Here is a 19,903-nt window from a genome sequence, read left to right as displayed (position 1 = left end):
TTTTGTATTTTTGTATTTTGTATTTTTGTATTTTGTATTTTTGTATTTTTGTATTTTGTATTTTTGTATTTTGTATTTTTGTATTTTTGTATTTTTGTATTTTTGTATTTTGTATTTTGTATTTTTGTATTTTTGTATTTTTGTATTTTTGTATTTTTGTATTTTTGTATTTTTGTATTTTTGTATTTTTGTATTTTTGTATTTTTGTATTTTTGTATTTTTGTATTTTTGTATTTTTGTATTTTTGTATTTTTGTATTTTTGTATTTTTGTATTTTTGTATTTTTGTATTTGTGTGGCCACCCTGTCCTTATTCAAATGATGCGCTACTGCTGAACCCTCGTCGCCGTCATCGTTCTACATCATCGTTGGTCGTCGTGGCTATCGGGTACTACTATTGCTGCTACTCCAACTCCAGCATCATGCTCCAGCCAGCCAACGCATCGTGGTCAGTCGTTTCGATGTTGGACATTCCTGCCCATCCCATCCCCGAGCACCCCCTTTTGAGGTTAAATAAGGCCAGAGGGAACTCGGGGGAGGACCATGGACCACAGCAGCAGCAGCCGTACAACACATTTATTATTAGAGATAGCCCGAGATAGATCCCGTCCCCGATAAACACAACCCACAGCCACAGCAGCCGCACCCCAAAAACCAGAACCAGAGCGCAACCCGATGCCCAGGACGAATTACCAACCAAATCTCTGGTCTGGTCCCGGGGTTGGTCAGAGACACGGAGAGAGAGAGATAGGAGTTGATTAGTACCTCCCTTCCCTGCTCTGCGTTTGTCGGACGCAACGATGATCAGATCATGGTGATGTCCGTCCGTCGGTGAAGTTGCTGCTGGAATTGCTGTTTTCAGAATCACACACACACACACCAGATACGATAAACCGCAGACGCAAAATTTTCAATGAAATATATTTTGATTGATGGTTGACCTCGGGGTTTGGGATTTTTTGGTGGGGGCGGTGGAGAGTGCAGGGGACAGAATTGGTTGTGGGTAGGTCACCGGGATGGGTTGAACGATGCTTGGCTTTGTTGAGTGGCTTGTTGGAGTCATGAAAATAGGAGAAAAAAATGTGAAGCTGTTCAAAAATAATGGTATTCCCATTGTCAAATAGTTATCAAACAATCACATCTAATTTAACAGTTTATTTGGGAAATTGAATGAAAATTACCGAATCATGATTCTGAAAAACAACTCACCCTAATAAATGAAGCTGCCATAAAAAGTAGCAATAACAGATCTTTGTGAGTGCCCTTCAGCTGAATTCTATTGTCCTAATACACGTTGTTGCCAATTCCCCTTCTCAACAAGTTGGACACTTTACAGACCGTTGCAAAGATGTCTTCGTTCGCGCGCTTTGCAGTGATAATAATCCTCCTACCAACTATCCAGCAGATCGTGGCCACTCAGCTTCCTGCCTCATTGCCAATCTTCCAGTTCGATCAGCCTTCTTCCTCAGTGCCAATCTTCCAGTTCGATGATCCGTACCAGTGCCGGGCCAACTTGGGGACGTACTGCTTCGTCAGCACGCTCCGCCGCATCCCGGAAAATGCCCGCACCAACCGGGAGTACCCACGGCGGCTGTCGGTGCACTTCCGGCGGGAACTGCTCGAGTGGGGCCTCTGCACGAAGCAGTGCGGTGCCGACGTTTCCCATTTGACTAAAGCCGACCGGGCACTTCTGAAGCGGCCACACTTTTCGTCGTCCTCGGTGAGTTTGGGGAGAGCTTGCGAAGGTGGATTTGAAGGGTGATCGAGAAGGGTTTTGTTTCTAGCTGAAGTATCCCGATCGTTACTTCCCGGAGCGGATCTACATGGAGAAACTCTTCGGGGATCTGATGCAGGTCTGCGTCAACTATAGATTGCTGGTGCTGTACAACTTCAAGGGATATCCGGACTTGGAGAATTGCATCACCAGTACCCACATGCCGTGGCAGTTCTTAGGTAAAATGTGTTAATACTCGTCGAATGAGTTGTTTTGATCTTGAGATGTGTTGTTCTAGACTGGTACGTCTGCTTATTCTACATGATTTTGTTTACCTGGATCATCAGCTTTTCGATGTGCAACGTACTGGACCTTTGCGGTCCACGACTGTTTCGCAGTAAGTGTTCTCTCATTTTTGCCAGATACTTATTACAAAATGATTTTTCCGCAGGATACAAGATCGTCCAAGCTGCTTCGATCCGCCTAAACTGGATCCGCTTGACCAAGTACGACATCGAGGACAAGCTCTCGGAGATTCGCTGCATCGAAGGGTTGCGCTTCTTGCTGATCCTAGCCACGATCGCGTTCAACTGTTTTATGCTGATGATCACCTTTCCGGTGGACAATCCGGAGAAGGTCGAGCAACTGCTGAATAACCCCTTGGTGATCAACATCCTTAGCTGTATGTTCTGGATCATTCCGGCCTTTCTCACGATCGATGGATTTCTGTTGATGTGCCATTTTTTGAACTTTCGCGAGAAGTGCAAGGAATTTTGTGCCTGCTACTTCTGGTACGAATTTTTGAATCGTCTCGTGGAAAGCTATCCACTTTACACGATGGTTTTGCTGTACACCTCGATCATGGACACGGTCTGGGGTGGCGCTCCGAGTGTTGGGCGGTATCTGATGATGACGAGAGAGGCTCGCTTCTGTCGGAAGAACGTTTGGAGCAACCTGCTGCTGGTGAACAATTACCCCTCGACGTCGCTGGAAATGTGCTACGCCCCGGGCTGGTACTTTGCCGCAAGTACGCACATGTTCGTGCTAGGATCGGCACTGTTGTGCCTCACTTGGGTGTAAGTTTGATCGCTACCAGTACTCAGTGTAATACTACAGATATTCTACGTTACAGATTTCCAAAAATCATCAAGTACATCAAGTGGACAGTTCCAATGATCGCGATCATTCTACCAGGAGTTGGAGCTTACCTGTTTCCAAGTGCCCCACTTCCTCCGCTTCAGCTCAAGTATGCGGTAACGATCACTCTTCTGTACAAATTACTTGACTCAAAACAACCTTTTCAGTGACATACAATCAGGATTCATGTACCAAACATGGTACCGGATGATGTATCTGCCAACTCACATGAACGCCGGATGCTACCTCGTAGGAATGCTGTCCGGCTACTACAGCCAAAAGTCCAAGATCGTCGAGGTTTGCCTGTTTCAGAATAAGGTCTACAAGTGGATCAAACAACTCTCATTCCCAGCGGTACTCTTCACAGCCTGCACGCCGTTTCTGTTCTACAGGCTCAACATTGTTCGACCTGGTCTGCTTACATCGGTCTACGCGATCCTCTTCAACAACTCCTCTTCCATCTTCCTGGCCGTGTGTCTGCTGGAGAATTTCCGGAACATCCCGCGCATCCTCATCCGATGTATCGAGACCCCGCTCTTCGTCATCCCAACCCGGCTCAGCTTCTCTCTGTACGTGATCCATCCGATCGTACTGCGTTGGTTCCTTTCGCTGGGCGATCCTCGCGATGGGTTTGAGATGGCCAAATACCCGCTACTGTTTGTGAAGGTGTTTGTGATCACGTTTCTGCTGGCCGTTGCAATGTACCTGTTTGTAGAGGAACCTGCACGGAAATTTTTGGGTTCGATACTACTCAAAAAACAGGTCCGTGGTGATTTCTCGAGAAATGTCCGCATTGCACCGCTGGAGATGGCCCGTAGATATTAAGATTGCTACAATACTTGAATTTTTCCTTCAAAATAAATAATTGAATAAAAATATGAATTTCAACCCCAAGAAACCTACCCATTAGTCACTCACTCGCCCATATCCAACAGGGCAGTAAATCAAACAAGTACAAGTACTTCAAAGCAATATGCACGGTTGCTGGAAAGTGCACTTTGGTCACCCCTGGTCCTGTTTGCGCTGCTGTCCCGAGATTGCAAAATCTCAATTACTGTGCCCGTGATGGGTGCACGCTGGCTGGGGCTTTAAGTTAAGTGATTGGTGAGTAGTGCTGCAGTTGGTACTTTTAAAAAAACTTTGCAAGAAGTGGTCTGTGGGGCTTGAGTAGGGGGACTTTTGCGAGGGCACGATTCGCAACAAGTAAGGCAAGGTAAGTGGCAATGTACTTGAATTATAAGAGTGGACAGTGTGAATAGAAGCAGTGAACTAAATCGAGACTGAATAAAGCCTTAATTTGAATATTGAAATCAAATCAAATCAAATTATTCGCTCTACTGCATTGCATTGGCGTTCTCGATTGCGAAATCTCTACTCGAAACTAAATGTCCGAAGGCTTGATTGTTGAGGCAATTGCAAACCTCTTTTTACACCATCCATCCACCCCGGGATTCGAACTGACGACATTTGGATTGTTAGTCCAACTGCCTACCAGCGACTCCACCGAGACAGGACCCAGGAAGACGACTCCTACACCTGGACTGACCTAACGACCTAACCCTCTAGGTTAGACCGGAGTCAACATTTACTTCCCCATCCGACGGAAGGCGTGGTCAGACAAATCTCGTCTCGAAAAATGCCACCGGAACGTTCTGGGATCGAATCCAGGCCGACTGGGTAAATTTTGAAACTGAGATGGAAAAATCAATCTGCTTGAAATATGTTTTAACCACGGTAGATAATTTCAAACCTCAAATCAAAAATCTTGATTCAATATGTATAATTTTTCAATTATGATACTGCAAACGATTCTGTCAAGCAAAAAAGTAATAAAAGAAAAGAAAGTTTTAAAGAAAAAATAAATTTAAAAAAACTATTTCTAATACTTCATAGAGGAAATTATGTTTAGCAGGTTAAGGATCTATCCAATTTAAAGTTTTTAACAATTTAAACGAATTACTATACAATTTTTTTCATGTTAACTTGCAAAAACTTCTTATTGAGTTATTTATTACTCGATTTCAGTTGAAAACGTCACTTAAAAGCTGTCAATGAACATAAAAGTACTATGCCAACATAAGCTGTTATAAAAATTATAATGATACAAGCTTTTCCCGGCAAACTTCGTCCTGCCCTTTTTTTGGTTTGTTGTTTGAAATGTGTGTACTTTGAACTACGAACATCTGTTGTTCAATTTCTTTGTGATTTTGTTTTGCAGCAATACATTGGTCTATCTATTTTATCTTTTTCTCATTCCAAATTAAGTCTTTTTTCACACTTTCCATCTATGTTTACATGATCTTTTTTTCTTTTTTATTGAGATTCTTATGCTTGTCTTTATTTTTTGTGCTTTTCTCTGCTCGTTTGAGTTCTGGTTCTATACGTTTGTTTTTTCTTTCAAAAGCAGTTTTGCATTTCCTGTCCAATTTTTTTAGAAAGTCAGTTTGTTATTTGTTCTCTTTTTTATTTTTTCTACACTTCTTTTGTATTGTTTTTGTTTTTTTTTTATCATATTTGGTAACCTGTTGTTTTCTACGTGATTTTCCTTAAATAAGCAACTAAATGAGTTCAATCTATGGAAAAGCTCTTTTTTAAGGGCTGCTTTTTACTTATTTTTCGTTTTCTTTTGAAGATATTTTTTTGATTATTCATTTTCCGAATCGATTTTATAATACTTTTTTTCATACCATTTTTTCGGTATTGTTTCAAAAACTACATTGATGTTTCCGAAGTTTTAATGGTACAAACTTGTGTGTTACAAAAATCACGCAGTACCTTTCTTAGTTTGTTTTGCTTCGCTGGTCAGTGTATTCTAAGGCACTTCTTCTGCATTTTTTTTTACTGTTTCATTTCAAAAAAGTAATTGTTTGGGGGCCAGGGTGAACTGGAAAATGTAGTTTAATTTAAGGCCCTTGGCAATTATGTTCATTTTATTCCAGTGGTCAATCGTTCATTGAATTCATTTTGATCTTGTCTTTTTCTTTATTATCTCTGACTGACTGGGTTTTGTTTTCTAAAATCTAAAATATGAATTAGTAAATTAAAAATTATTCATCCCACCTGCCAAATGTAATTAAATTCACGGCTGACCAAACAGCCTTTTTTATAATTTTGAATAATTGTCCTTCTCAAAACTGTATTTTCTTCCACGTTCTAACTTAAACTTTTCGTTGACATTTGGGTCATTCCATCTCAACTGTGCACGAAAAAATGCAAATTTTAAAACTACCCTCTCCGATCCTGCTCAAATTTGGCAGAGCTGTTGATACTATCAAAACATGCAAGAATCCCAAATTTCATCCAAATCGGACCACCCCCTCCATTTTTGTACCTCCCCAAAAAATCGACTTTTTGGCGATTTTTTACCAAACCTCCTAGTTTCAAACGGCGATAGCTGAGGAACCACAAATCTTAGAAGGTCGGTCTTAGACTCAATTTTGAAGGAAATTGGACGTAGAATCCATTTCCGTGATCAAAATATTGATTTATTTATTTTTTCTACCTGTATCGTGCAATTGAAAACTTTAAACGGCCGTATCTCAAAACACCCCAACTTATTTTTTTTATTTGACCTCGCCATCGTGTTCCCCGGCCAATTTTACATAAGAATCACTTATCGACAGAAATGAATATGTTTCGTTCCAGAGATATCGAATTTTAAAGTTTTGTGTTTTAGAGATTACCTACATCAGCTTCATTTGCCGCATCTGCTAGAAGCACACAGGCGGGCTGATCAATAACTGCTACCTGGTGTTCTGGGAGATGATTGATTTAATTTTTTTAATTTTACGCAAATATTTATTCAAATGGCTCATAGGGAAATACTCGTATGTTTGGCAAATTAAGTCCTCGCTCCTAGTTTCGTCCAATTTGCTCATTTTCACTATTTAAACAACAAATTTTGCAAAACTTTCGATAGAAACTTGCTTGTTCACTTCTTATTGAGCTATTTATCACTCGATTTCAGTTGAAAACGCTTGACGGCTGTAATTGAATGCCAAAGCGCTGATATGGCAACATTAGAGGAACGCTGGAATTAGATGCTGTTCCCCCTTGATCAATCTTTTTTTTGTGAAAGGAATATTTATTGGGTTATTTTGAATTCACCGTTTTTTTACGTGCCGTCATCTGGGGCGAATCGGGACTACAGTCTGAATAGGGACAGCAGTGATTAGAGCACTTAAAGGTTTTAAATTTGGAAATGGGTGAAGACATTTTGTTGGTCTGAGTCTGTTCTATCTGAAACCTACCAGAAAAATCAAAATATTGTGCTCTAACATGGTTAAAATGCTGTCCCAATTCGCCCCATGTGTCCCAATTCGCCCCAGTTGACGGTGTTGCTAACCGTTTTAGAGTACCTCCTAGGCCATGACTAGGGCCTTTATCATGGGCGGTAGCAAAATAGTGTCATTTAGCAAAAACCCCAAAACCTGCTTTATTATTATTATTATTATTATTATTATTATAGTTTATTATTGACACTTTACCATAATTTGGCAAATCTGATTTATGGTTCAAAATATTGATCATATTAAATCAATTTTTATATTGTGAGCCAGCTCCATTTGATTTAAAGATGATTTTGGTCAAGTTACATTTAATAAAAAAAAAACCTTATACGTGAGGACAGCAGTTGTATTGTGTTCCAAGAATCCAAGAATGATAGAAGAAAAAAACACTGTTGTTCGGAGGGTGTCGAAATCATCGCAACTAAATTTGGGGAATTAGCCGCTTCGCAGCAGATCAAACTTTGTGATTTTCTTACATTTTTCAGTTTTGTACTTTCCAGAAATCCTTTTTCTACTCCTTGTGATCGTCCTTCATTAGAGTACAACGTATCAACAAATTTTATTAATTTTAATTCATATGTTTTACTCAATTATGTATCGTGCACTTATTGTTCAGTGTTACTAACAAGATTAATTGCATTTTCCTGCTCGCTCCGTCGGAAGTTAATTAATTTTTGCCCAATTTGATAAAGATTATTTATGATGAAATATTATTTCAATAAATGATCAGGTAGCAGTTATTGATCAGCCCACCTGTGTACTTCTAGCAGATGCAGCGAATGAAGCTCATGTAGGCAATCTCGAAAACACACAACTTTAAAATTCGATATCTCTGGAACGAAACATATTCATTTCTGTCGATAAGTGATTCTTATGTAAAATTGGCCAGGGAACACGATGGTGAGGTCAAATAAAAAAAATAAGTTGGGGTGTTTTGAGATACGACCGTTTAAAGTTTTCAATTGCGCAATACAGGTAGAAAAAATAAATTAATCAAAATTTTGATCACGGAAATGGATTATACGTCCAATTTCCTTCAAAATTGAGTCTAAGACCGACCTTCTAAGATTTGTGGTTCCTGAGCTATCGCCGTTTGAAACTAGGAGGTTTGGTCAAAAATCGCCAAAAAGTCGATTTTTTGGGGAGGTACAAAAATGGAGGGGGTGGTCCGATTTGGATGAAATTTGGGATTCTTGCATGTTTTGATAGTATCAACAGCTCTGCCAAATTTGAGCAGGATCGGAGAGGGTAATTTTCAAATGCTGTTCCGCTTCAGATGGAATGACCCATTTCTGGAGTCAGGGGTATTAAAAAACACCTAAATAGCAAAAACTGAAAATTTGAAAACTCCAGATTTAGTTTTTTTGTTTGTTTGAATATATCTTGACGCCTCCTATGATCAAAATTTAGTTTTTCGTTTCATTTCCCATACAAACGGCAGATGCTCCGGAATCGATCCCAGAGTGGCCAAAGTGTCAATTTTTAAGCATAAGAACCTTCCTTGGACTTAAACGAACCCAACGCAACAAAGAGCGCCTTGATCCGACGCTCCGTATTGAACTGATTCGCGTACAAACAAAACCGTCGAAATTTTTTAGGAAGATTATTTGTTGTCAATATAATTTAAAAAAAATGTTTTGTTTGTACTGTAATCAGGGGTGAATCGGGAAACATGTGGTAAATTGAGAGTGAATTATTTGAAATCATTGATTCTAGGATTTATTATGAATTTAAATCATCTTAGCGATCGTGATACGATTCTTTTCAACTGATTTGATGAGCAATGAATAAAAAATCGAATTGATTACAAAATTCAATTTTGTTTCTGTCCAAAAGAAAACTGATTGACTGATACAGTTATCAACATGCTTTCCGATATCTGATTTTTCCATGTTGTATTTCAGTAACAAAAATTAACAATCTCCCCTGCCGATTCAACCGTCGCACCATAAATCAAAACAAATAAAAAAGTGTGTATCACAGCAGAAAAAAAATCAATAACTTTTTGTACATGCAAATCTAGCGTGCAGCACAACACGTGTGAACAATCGGTTGATCTGTGGCGTTTTCCCTACCCCAAACCACCCTAGCCTGCCCCAACTTAGTCACAGTAACTAGCGCGCGCCCCCTCACCAATCGCTCGTGCAATGATAATCATGATGGGGTGGCCAACAGCAGCAAAAGTGGGAAAGAGTGATGGAGAAACCATTCACACAAACAGCTCTCTCGCGTGAACCGTCGAATCGAACGAGGACTAACCTGGGTGGAGAGTGAGTCAGTCAGACAGGTAAATGATTGCCATGAAGGGGGTGAGAAGGTGGTGTTGCTAGGGGGGGGGGGGATGTACGTGTACAGGTAATTAATTAAACACGGCAATTATCAAACAAGTGTTCAGATGCGAAACAGTGATTTCATGTTTGACTATGTGAGTGTGTGTGTGTGTGTGTGGTGGAATGAGCTTGTTGTACGGCCGAGGTTTGAACAGGTGAACGACAACACTTTTAGATTTTGGTGCGGTGTGGAGTGGGAGGAAATGTTTAACAACAGCAGAAAAAAATGGAGAGACAAGGCGAAAAAAATAGAGCGAGGTAAATTGAAAATGTCGCGTTGTTCGATGGAAAAGCAAATAAATAAAACATATATCGATTCCGGTCCAGCGTGTTATCGATGGTGCTTTGACAAGAGGTGGGTACATTTCAACCGTGCAATCATTTCAGGTGTTTTTTTTTGTAACCAGACGTTGAAATGTTACTAGTTTGTAAGGTTTCAATAAATTCATTAAAATTCATTAAAAAAAACTTTTCCATGGTTTCCTTTCTGTAAATCGCTTTTATTCGAAGACCTTTTCGTACAAAATTTAACCTTAACGGAAAGTATTCAATTGGGTCCTAAAATTTGGTTTGAACTGCCTATGTTGAACTGTTAAACCATCGTGATAACCTTACCTAGCTGAGCAATTCTCTCAGATTTCGGACATTCGATTTTTTTTGTATTTTTTAATCCGACTGAAACTTTTTTGGTGCCTTTGGTATCCTCAAAGAAGCAAATTTGCATCATTAGTTTGTCCATATAATTTTCCATACAATTTTGGCAGCTGTTTATACAAAAATGATGTATGAAAATTCAAAAATCTGTATCCTTTGAAGGATTTTTTTGATCGATTTGGTGTCTTGGCAAAGTTGAAGGTATGGATAAGGACTACACTTAAAAATAATGATGCATGGTAAAAAAAAAACTTTGGTGATTTTTAATTAAACTTTTTGTCAATAAAATTTGAATTGCAAAAAAAAACAATTATTATTTTTTTATTTTCTGATATGTTTTAGAGGACATCAAATGTCAACTTTTCAGAAATCCAGAGTGTGCAAAAAATCTTTGACTGAGTTATGAATTTTTGAATCAATACTAATTTTTCATCTTCATCTTTAGTTGCTGAGATATTGCCATGCAAATATTAACCAAACAGGAAAATTGATGTTTTCCAAGTCTCACCCAAACAACCCACCATTTTCTAATGAGAGCAATTCTCTACCAAAACCGGAAATGGATTTTATTTGTATTTTTTTATTTGGCTCAAACTTTGTGGGGGCCTTCCCTATGGCCAAATATGCTATTTTGTGTCATTGGTTCACCCATACAAATCTCCATACAATTTTGGCTGCTGTCCTTTCAAAAATTGTATGTAAAAATTCAAACATCTGTAACTTTTGAGTGAATTTTCTGATCAATTTGGTGTCTTCGGCAAAGTTGTAGGTATTGTTGAGGACTTTTGAGAAAAAATAGGTACACGGAAAAAAATTGCAGATTTTTTTATCAACTTTTTTTACTAAAACTCAATTTCCCAAAATACGTATTTTTTGATTTTCGAGATTTTTTGATATGTTTCAGGGGACAAAAATCCGCAACTTTTGAGCTATAGAGAAACATGGTCAAAAAATCTGCCGCCGAGTTATGAATTTAAAAAAAATAGGGATTTTTGGAAAAAATCGAAGTTTTATGCAAAAACAAGTTTGACATTATTTTTTAATGCAAAATTGAATTCGCAATCGAAAAGTACTTTGCAGATTTTTTGATAAAGGGCTCCGTTTTCAAGATATAGCCATCGAAAGTTTGATTTTAGCGAAATATTTGCAGTTTTTCAATTTTTAAAAATAGTGACCATGAGTGACCATTTCTAAAAATAATTATTTTGAAAAGTTCAGAAAATTTGCTATAAAATTGTCTAAGAGACATTGAAGATTGGACCTCTGGTTGCTGAGATACAGCGGCTTAAAGAAAAAGAAACACGAAAATTGAAGTTTTCTAAGTCTCACCTAACCAGCCCACCATTTTCTAATGACGATATCTCAGCAATTAATGGTCCGATTTTCAATGTTAATAAAAAAATACATGAAACATTCGTGAAATTTTCCGATATTTTCGAAAAAAATATTTTGAAATTTTTTAAATCAAGACTAACATTTTAAAAGGGCCAATTATTGAATATTACGCCCATTTAAAATGCTAGTCTTGATTTAAAATTTTTCAAAATATTTTTTTCGAAGAGATCGAAAAATTTCACAAATGTTTCATGTATTAACATTGAAAATCGGACCATTAGTTGCTGAGATATCGTCATTAGAAAATGGTGGGTTGTTTTGGTGAGATTAAGAAAACTTCAATTTTCGTGTTTCTTTTTCTTAAAGCGGCTCTAACTCAACAACCAGAGGTCCAATCTTCAATGTCTCTTAGACAATTTTATAGCAAACTTTTTGAACTCTTCAAATAACAATATTTTTGAAGTGGTCACTGATGGTACTTTCCAAATTCAATTTTGCATTAAAAAATAATTTCAAATTTGTTTTTGCATAAAACTTTGATTAATTCCAAAAATCACTTTTTTTCAAAAATTCATATTCTCTATGGTTCAAAAGTTGCGGATTTTTGTCCCCTAAAATATATCAAAAAATCTCGAAAATCAAAAAATACATATTTTGGGAAATTAAGTTTTAGTGAAAAAAGTTGATAAAAAAATCTGCAATTTTTTTTCCGTGTACCTATTTTTTTCTCAAAAGTCCTCAACAATACCTACAACAGGCCTGCCCAACGTCCGGCTCGCGGGCCGGATCCGGCCCGTGAAGCCATTTCATCCGGCCCGCGACGGCTTTTCAAAATAGTTCTATGACCGGCCCTTAAGGCTGTTCAGGAAATATTAAATAAATAAGTTGATTGTCTGAAATAAACAAAATAAGCTTGAGATAAAATTTCAAAATAATTATAAAACATTATTTATGTTTGAATTTAATTCTTATAATTTCTTTATTGATATTTCTATACTGGAAACTTGTTCATTTCGTAAAATTGTGAAATTTATGAAAAAACTTGGATTGTTGTCTAAAAATGTACAAAAAGAAACTCAATTTAAATATTTTTCAGTTTGAACTGTGTTTTTTTTTTTTCAAATTAAAGATGTTTTCTTTTTTCTATTTTTTAAATTAATATGTAAGCAAAAACTAATGTATTTTCCAGAACAACTTTTCAGTTTGAGAAAAGCTTTAAAATGCAAATTATTCATACTGAATATAAAAAAATGTCTCAAAACGAGTCAAGCAATTAGGGAGCAAAAAATATATTTTTAATAAGCTTAGAATTTCGAAGAACAGCGAAATTTTTTTTTAAATTATTAAAAAAACACAAATTAAAAAAAGTAAACAAACTATAAAATCATTTTTTTTTTAAATTTGTGTCTCATTATTTTTTTTATATTGTAGTGTTGACGAAATTAAACTAACAAAAATTGCAACGACCTTAAAAATTAGAATGTTTTTTTTTTAATATTATATCAAGGTATTTAATTGTACTATACAATTTGAAACAGACAAAAATTGAAATAAATCAAATAACCACGTTTTTGAAAGTTACCTTTGTTTTTCATTCTTTAAATCATTTATTTACTTTAAAAAAATTACTCTTCTATTTATTTACTTTAAAAAACCTAATCATAGAAAAACTTATTTTTTCAACTTTTATCAAAAATTAATTCAGGCCCGCCACTGTTTTAGAAAAATCAGATCTGGCCCGCAAGGCTAAAAGGTTGGGCACCTCTGACCTACAACTTTTCCGAAGACACCAAATTGATCAGAAAATTCACTCAAAAGTTACAGCTGTTTGAATATTTACATACCATTTTTGTATGGACAGTAGCCAAAATTGTATGGAGACTTGTATGGGTGAACCAATGACGCAAAATATGTAGCTTATTTGGTCATAGGGAAGGCCCCCCCAAAGTTTAAGTCAAATAAAAAAATACAAAAAATAAAAATGGTCGAAATCGGACGATTTCGTAGAGAGTTGCTCGATAAAGAAATGAGCAGTTCTATAAAAAAATCATTATAACACAATTTCTAAATTTAGTCCTTATTTTTATTTTATCAGCAAAAACATCCTTGTTTACGGCTCGGTCGGTGACATTCGCGGTTCCGGATCCCGGTTCCACATGCGCGAGCACAGGTGCACTGGAGGTCGACCTCCGCGCGCGCCCCCTGATGTTCGTCTGTGGTCACCACGGCCATAGGCGGTGTTACCGCCGGTGTGTGTTCTTGCGGTTTTACGGAGCTGTTGCGGTTTTTGCTATAATTTCGTGTTTGGCTTACACTCGACCACTCTATCTGGGTGTGGGTACTAGCTCGATGACGACGAACAACAATGCATTTTTATGGCTTTTCCACTGGAGACCCGGAGAGACTTTAAGGGAGGTTTAGGTATTGGAGTTGATAAAAATTGTTGAACATTTTTTCATTTATTTTCTTGAAACATGATTTGTTTACTAAATTTTTGTTACTAAATCTTAAAATGTACATTTACAAAACAAACAAATACCCACTTTCCAAAATTGCAAATGTTATTTCAAGCTCCAAAATTTCGGCAAAAATCCCAATAACGTGTACCTTCCGAACCGAAAGAACCACTCATTATCGTGTTATAACTGCTGCAACACATATTCCCCGTGTAGAACCCGGGACCAGCCTGGTTGGGGTTTGCTGGCTGGCAACCACAACCGGGCCCCCCCTCAGCAGTGTCAGTGTTGCCGGTAATCGGAGTCGAAGCGGTGATGAGTGGACTTCCCTTCCCGGTGGTCGGGCGGTGGTTATTGAGGGTAAAACCAAACTAAAACCGCAACACTACTGAACTCTGTGTAGATATGTGTTTGTGTGTGTGTGTGTCTGTGTGTTGATTGACGCGAACGTTAAAGTTTTGCGGTTTTCTGGTTGTTTTTAGAGTAGAGTGTAGGTTATGTAACAGGAGAGTTGCGGTTTTGCTAAACAACTAATGATAGTAAGGGGAAAAATCTATACCATGCGTTTTTTTGCAAACCACAGGAAATGAGTCCAATAATGGTGTTTCTTGATGAGACTAACGATAGTTCGTTACAAATTCTGTGGACTGTTTGTTGTTAGCGAAATCATTATGAATTTGTTATGATATTGACGGCGGTAAAAATGGTTACTACAATAGTGACAACATAATCTGTGAGAATTTGTTATTTTTCTTTTAATTCTCTTCGACCCAAAGGAATCGATTATTGTATAGTACAAAGTTGATTTTTCCAAGGACTCATGAAGAGTATCGGGGCCACGTTTACAAAGCGGATTCAGTGGCTTTTTATTTACTCAAAGTTAACATGACATGAAGGTTATTGTGAACTCAATAAAACCGATAAAACTCCGTGCATTGTTGTCACTTGTGTCTGAAAGAAGTTTCAATCTTGTCGTTTTACTTTGACACACCCTGAAAATTGATGTAAGTGTGACAGTTGGCCAAAGGAGTTTCAGGTCAGAACGCGTTTGACACACGTACTTGCCAGACTACCGAATACATTTGTAATTATAACTCGGAACTCCAGCAACCAAATTCAACAAACTTCGAAACAATGCACAGAATGGTCAGCCATATGAAACGTGTCTGTTATTGTTGATTCACGTTATCTTGGTGATTCACCTGCAAAATCAATGTTAAGATTAATAAATAAATGTTAATTCAATTAAACTGAGCAAAAGTTAATCAAAAGTTTTAACAAAAAAATATTTTACTTGTTGTTGAAAATATGTCGAGTTCTCATTATGATTCATCATATTTCAAAATTTATTCGAAAAAAAAAGTCAAAAATCCTTCAATTTCTGAGAAAATCTAAGTAAAAACTGAAAAACCACAAAACATTGAATATTGGTACCCACACTTGGAAAATTTTCAACGATTTTAAGAATTATTAACAATTTAAAAATCTACCAAAAACATTTGATTTCAACGACCTTGTCAAAATGGTCAAACATTTTCTATAGTTTCAAATTGCTTTTAATGTCGAGAACAGAACACTGATGAAGTCTGCAAGTAGTAGACGAAATACGTATCTGATATTAAAAATAAAAATATATAGCGGAATTAAAAGGAACAACTCGTCTCTTTGTATTCACAGTAATGCATTCCCGGGCAGACGGTAATAACAAAATTAATAATATTTCAATAACAAATCCTGTTAAAATAACAAAAAGTGTTATTATTTTATCCTGAAGTTCAACTTCAAGAAGAAAAAATAATAACAGTTTCTGATAAAATAACAAAATTTGGTATTGAATTGATATTATATTGAAAATGTTTAATAACACGCTAATAAGAGGGAATGTTATACATTTCAAAAACTCTCCTAATAACAAAATTTGTTATTCGTTCGGTATACTGACTTAGAAATAAAATTACCATAAATCGCACAAATGGAAAAGTTTCTTATATCCATAACACAATCTGTTATTATTTTTTCTTTTGTTAAATATGTTTAGATCTTTGTGATAATTTTGTCTAATTTCGTCGGGGTCATTATTTTGGCCATGAAATGGGGTCCTTAACCTAAAATTATTCTAAAATGTTGAAATTTTGGAAGTTTATTGTTTTTTTAATTATTTGATATACCCCCTAAAGGACTTTGTTTAAAATGGTTAGAACTATGGGATAATTCTGACCAATTTCGTCAGGGTCATTATTTTGGCCATGAAATGGGGTCCTTAAGCTAAAATTATTCTAAAAAGTTGAAATTTTGGAAGTTGATTTTTTAATTATTTGATATACTCCCTAAGGGACTTTGCTATAATTGGCTAGAACTATGGGATAATTTTGACCGATTTCGTCGGGGTTATATTTTTGGCCATGAAATGGGGTCCTTAAGCCAAAATTATTCTAAAAAGTTGAAATTTTGAAAGTTGATTTTTTTAAATTTTTTGATATACCCCCTAAGGGACTTTGCTAAAAATGGTTAGAACTATGGGATAATTCTGACCAATTTCGTCAGGGTCATTATTTTGGCCATGCAATGGGGTCCTTAAGCCAAAATTATTCTAAAAAGTTGAAATTTTGAAAGTTTATTTTTTAATTATTTGATATACCCCCCAAAGGGATTTTTCTAAAATTGGCTAAACTATGAAATAATTTTGACCAATTTTATCGGGGTCATTTATTTCACCATGAAATGGGGTTTAAGCTAAAATTAATCCAATAAAATTAACTTTTGAGAGTTAATTTTGTTTTATTCCCTAACGGAATTGATTTATTTATTGAGAGTTTTTGAAGTGTGAATAACAAAAACTGTTATTATTTTCACAGAGCCAGGAAGTCGGAGCTGACGTTGAAGTTCGAGCTGGAGTGAGACCTCGGAGACTGCATCGGATTCAGCAAATTTTCAGCAACTTTTACTTGGAGTCGGAATCTGTGAAGTCGGGTATTTTTGGAGAGCTGAAGTCGTCGTTGACGTCATATCTTGCATCCAGAGTCGGAGTTGTCTTCAAAGTATGGATTCTAAGTCGCTTGGAGGTACCCGACTCTGCAGCCTTGACTAGTACAGAGGAGTTATGGCAACTGCAGGTTTATTTGCAAATTACAAATAAACCAAAACAACAACTTTTTTTGTTATGGAGAAATACCAGTTCAATAACATTTTTTGTTTTGTTATTATGCTGCTCCACCTCTCCGCACAAAATAACAAATCTTGTTATTCCTTCATGATTTCTTCTGTGTTATTGGTTTGTTATTGAAATAACAACATAATAAAAGTTTAAGTTATTCTTCGAACAAATTTTTGTTATTGATTTTTGTTATTTTAACAACTAATCCGATCATCCCAATAACATATTTCGATCTTCTCACAATATCAAAAACTGACCTTCCCAAGTTATTACCGTCTGCTCGGGTTCTGCTAAAACGCTCAACCAAACCACAAACCCCTTATGTCTATGGGCAGCGAATGACCGAAAGGTTAAAGCTGCAGGAAATAAACTAATTACCACCACCTCTACAACTTTGTAGAACATTGTTACACTTTAAAAAATAACCCTGCAAAGTTAGAAAAAACACGACATTTTAAAATGAAAAATTTTGTTCTAAATGAAAAAATGACCCTTCTGGGTCAATGTAGATTCGAAAAGTACATTAAATTTCCCATAAAATGACATGACATTTTTACAGTTAAGTAGCGGAAAATGGGAGAATTTTTAAAACTTTTTAAGTTTTTTTTCGGTGAAAAATACGTTTCTTCGAAATTCTGAGTACGCCATCAAATTGGTCGTCTAATTTTACATAAAAGTCCCTTAGACACCAAATTTCTATCTCATCAACGTTTCAGGCTGCAAATTATTGAAAAACACCTCTTTTTTCGAATGTTCAAAAATGAAAGGGGTCGTACCGCCCCTCCGTCACGAGATAACAAAAAATGGACCTCAGATTCGTGATCAGGGACAAAAGTTACTCCTTAGGACAAAGTTTCACGCAAATCGAAGAGGGGTCGGGGCAACTTTTCCCGATTTCGTGTGAGTTGGTAGAGAATTACCCATGTTACTTTTAGTGTGTCAATACTGGCTGAATCTTTGGAAAAATATAGCCATGTCTATAGTGATGAGTATGCAAAGTTTTTTGTATACTTTCACTGTGTTAGTTTAGATGCAATTTATTGCAAAATGAAACATAATGTCATAGCTTGAATATGAAAAAAATTGAAGGACCTAAAAAATATTAAAAAGGCAAAAAAAAATAAAAAATAAATAAAATAACATAAGAGTCCAAATGTATTTAAACTCATTTCACGCAACCTTCAAGTTAAATTGAAAAGCAATTCTCCTGCTCATAAACTCGCCGATCAATCCCTCCAACAAACATTACAAAGTGCCACAATTGTAACGAAATCAACAACACCGACTTACAGCTGGTGTGCCTTTCAAGTTGTGTGTGCCTACTTGGTACGATACGATAAGCCTAAGGGTCCAGCTCGTCATAGCCTGTACTGGTCAGTGCGACGCGTCAGCAGCACATGCTTGAGGTGTGCCTCCAGCCATCATCGAACTAATCACACAGTCACCACAGATTATAAGGTAGTCTACCTCGACGACGACAACGACTACCGTGTAGACACACTTCAAGACAAGACACTGCCAACAGTTGGTGCCTGGAAAAGCGTGACGGAAGTGGAGCCTAACGAAGAAGGGGGGGGGGGTCATGTGCGGGGACACCTTCGAAGCTCAATTGAAAATGGAATATTATGTGTGATTATCGTTATAAAATGAAATTACTGTAATTAAAGATAGCGAACACGTTCCTCTGGCTGCTCACCACGGAGTCGGAGCCACTTCAGCACTGGGATGGCAGTGTTGCCAGTTGGTGGTTTTGTCACTGCTGTCAGGACAAACTTAGTTTGAGGCATTTGTAAACTGTGAGTCTTGGCAAAACCACGAAGCTTGCAACACTGACCCACTAGAGAGATGTAGGTTGACTTATGGGTTTGCCCGAGGAGCAGCTATTGACTCAACCGGATTGGCGTACGTTGCGTTGTTGTTGGCTGGAGGAGGGTTCCACGGGGCGGGCTTGAAGCCGTCCCAGGCAAGGGAGCAGGTGAGCCCAACCACGGTAAATATACAAATAATCACCGACGGCGACGACGACGACTTCGTTGACTATGACGACGACGCGCTGAACCAATATGGCCACAGAAGGAGAGACGGGAGTTGACTTTAATGGAAGGCACGAACCCTCACAACCGGTAGCAAAGTGTCCCCCAACTTGCAACCCACCCACCGGCCCTAATCTACCCTCCCAGTGCTACTAACAAGTGCTACTGCCACTTACTATTATTATTATTAATACTGGCTTTAAGGGGGAGAGCACAAGACGGGAATGTTAATTGAGGTAAGTTGCTTAGGCCAAGCCTGGTCAACCGGTGGCAACTCCGGGAGAGTCGGTTCGCCGGGGGAGATGTCTATCGGAATTGAGTAACAAGTTCTCGAGAATTGAGCGATTTGAGCGTGGAGTGGAGGTTTGTCGATCGAGCGATGTGAGGTGGTCAGCGATTGTGGGGAGTTCCTGGTTATAATTGATCAATAAAGCTGCCCGCAGGGGGCTTGGGGTCACTAATGCTGATTGTTTGTTTGTGGGCACGGTTATATGTGGGAGGTTTTTACCGGAATAGCTATTCGGAGAAGTGGGGTACGCTGAATCAAGCGATTAACAACGGATTTAAATGTGTGATTCTGCATCTAATTTAATTTAATTTGTATCACCATTACACAGAAAAAAATTGTCCTGTAAATTTACATTATTTATCATGTACCAAAAGGTATCATGATAAATGATGTATATTTACATTAGGTTCATTGGAAATTTATATAAGGTTCATTGGAAATTTATATAGATTAATTGGAAATTTACATAAGTTTTGAAAATTTACATTAGTTTTGGAATTTACATTAGTTCAA

The 19,903-nt window shown here is 37.2% G+C and overlaps 1 protein-coding gene across 2 annotated transcripts; it reads left to right on the top strand.

Moving 5' to 3' along the window:
* Nucleotides 1-1,297: 1,297 nt before the first annotated feature.
* Nucleotides 1,298-3,702, top strand: LOC6041664. 2 transcript variants are annotated; one of them, XM_038258097.1, is made up of 7 exons: nucleotides 1,298-1,719; nucleotides 1,784-1,952; nucleotides 2,012-2,110; nucleotides 2,165-2,789; nucleotides 2,846-2,959; nucleotides 3,018-3,147; nucleotides 3,203-3,516. In XM_038258097.1, exons 1-7 carry the CDS (start codon nucleotides 1,348-1,350, stop codon nucleotides 3,425-3,427), a joined length of 1,734 nt encoding a protein of 577 aa, XP_038114025.1. In that variant the 5' UTR covers nucleotides 1,298-1,347; the 3' UTR covers nucleotides 3,428-3,516. The 2 variants fall into 2 exon arrangements, with proteins under 2 accessions (XP_038114025.1, XP_038114024.1); XM_038258096.1 differs by having other exon boundaries at nucleotides 3,018-3,702.
* The last annotated feature ends 16,201 nt before the right edge of the window (nucleotides 3,703-19,903 follow it).

The sequence above is a fragment of the Culex quinquefasciatus genome, chromosome 2, assembly GCF_015732765.1.
Source record: "Culex quinquefasciatus strain JHB chromosome 2, VPISU_Cqui_1.0_pri_paternal, whole genome shotgun sequence".
Classification (NCBI taxonomy): Eukaryota; Metazoa; Arthropoda; class Insecta; order Diptera; family Culicidae; genus Culex; species Culex quinquefasciatus.
Note: the sequence above shows the minus strand (reverse complement) of the source record. Positions and strands in the feature narration are given on the sequence as shown.

Coding starts and splice junctions, on each gene's coding strand:
- LOC6041664 (XM_038258096.1), top strand. CDS start 1,348: ATGTCTTCGTTCGCGCGCTTTGCAGTGATAATAATCCTCCTACCAACT. Junction 2,111..2,164: donor CGGTCCACGACTGTTTCGCA/GTAAGTGTTCTC, acceptor ATTTTTCCGCAG/GATACAAGATCGTCCAAGCT. Junction 2,960..3,017: donor CTTCCTCCGCTTCAGCTCAA/GTATGCGGTAAC, acceptor CAACCTTTTCAG/TGACATACAATCAGGATTCA.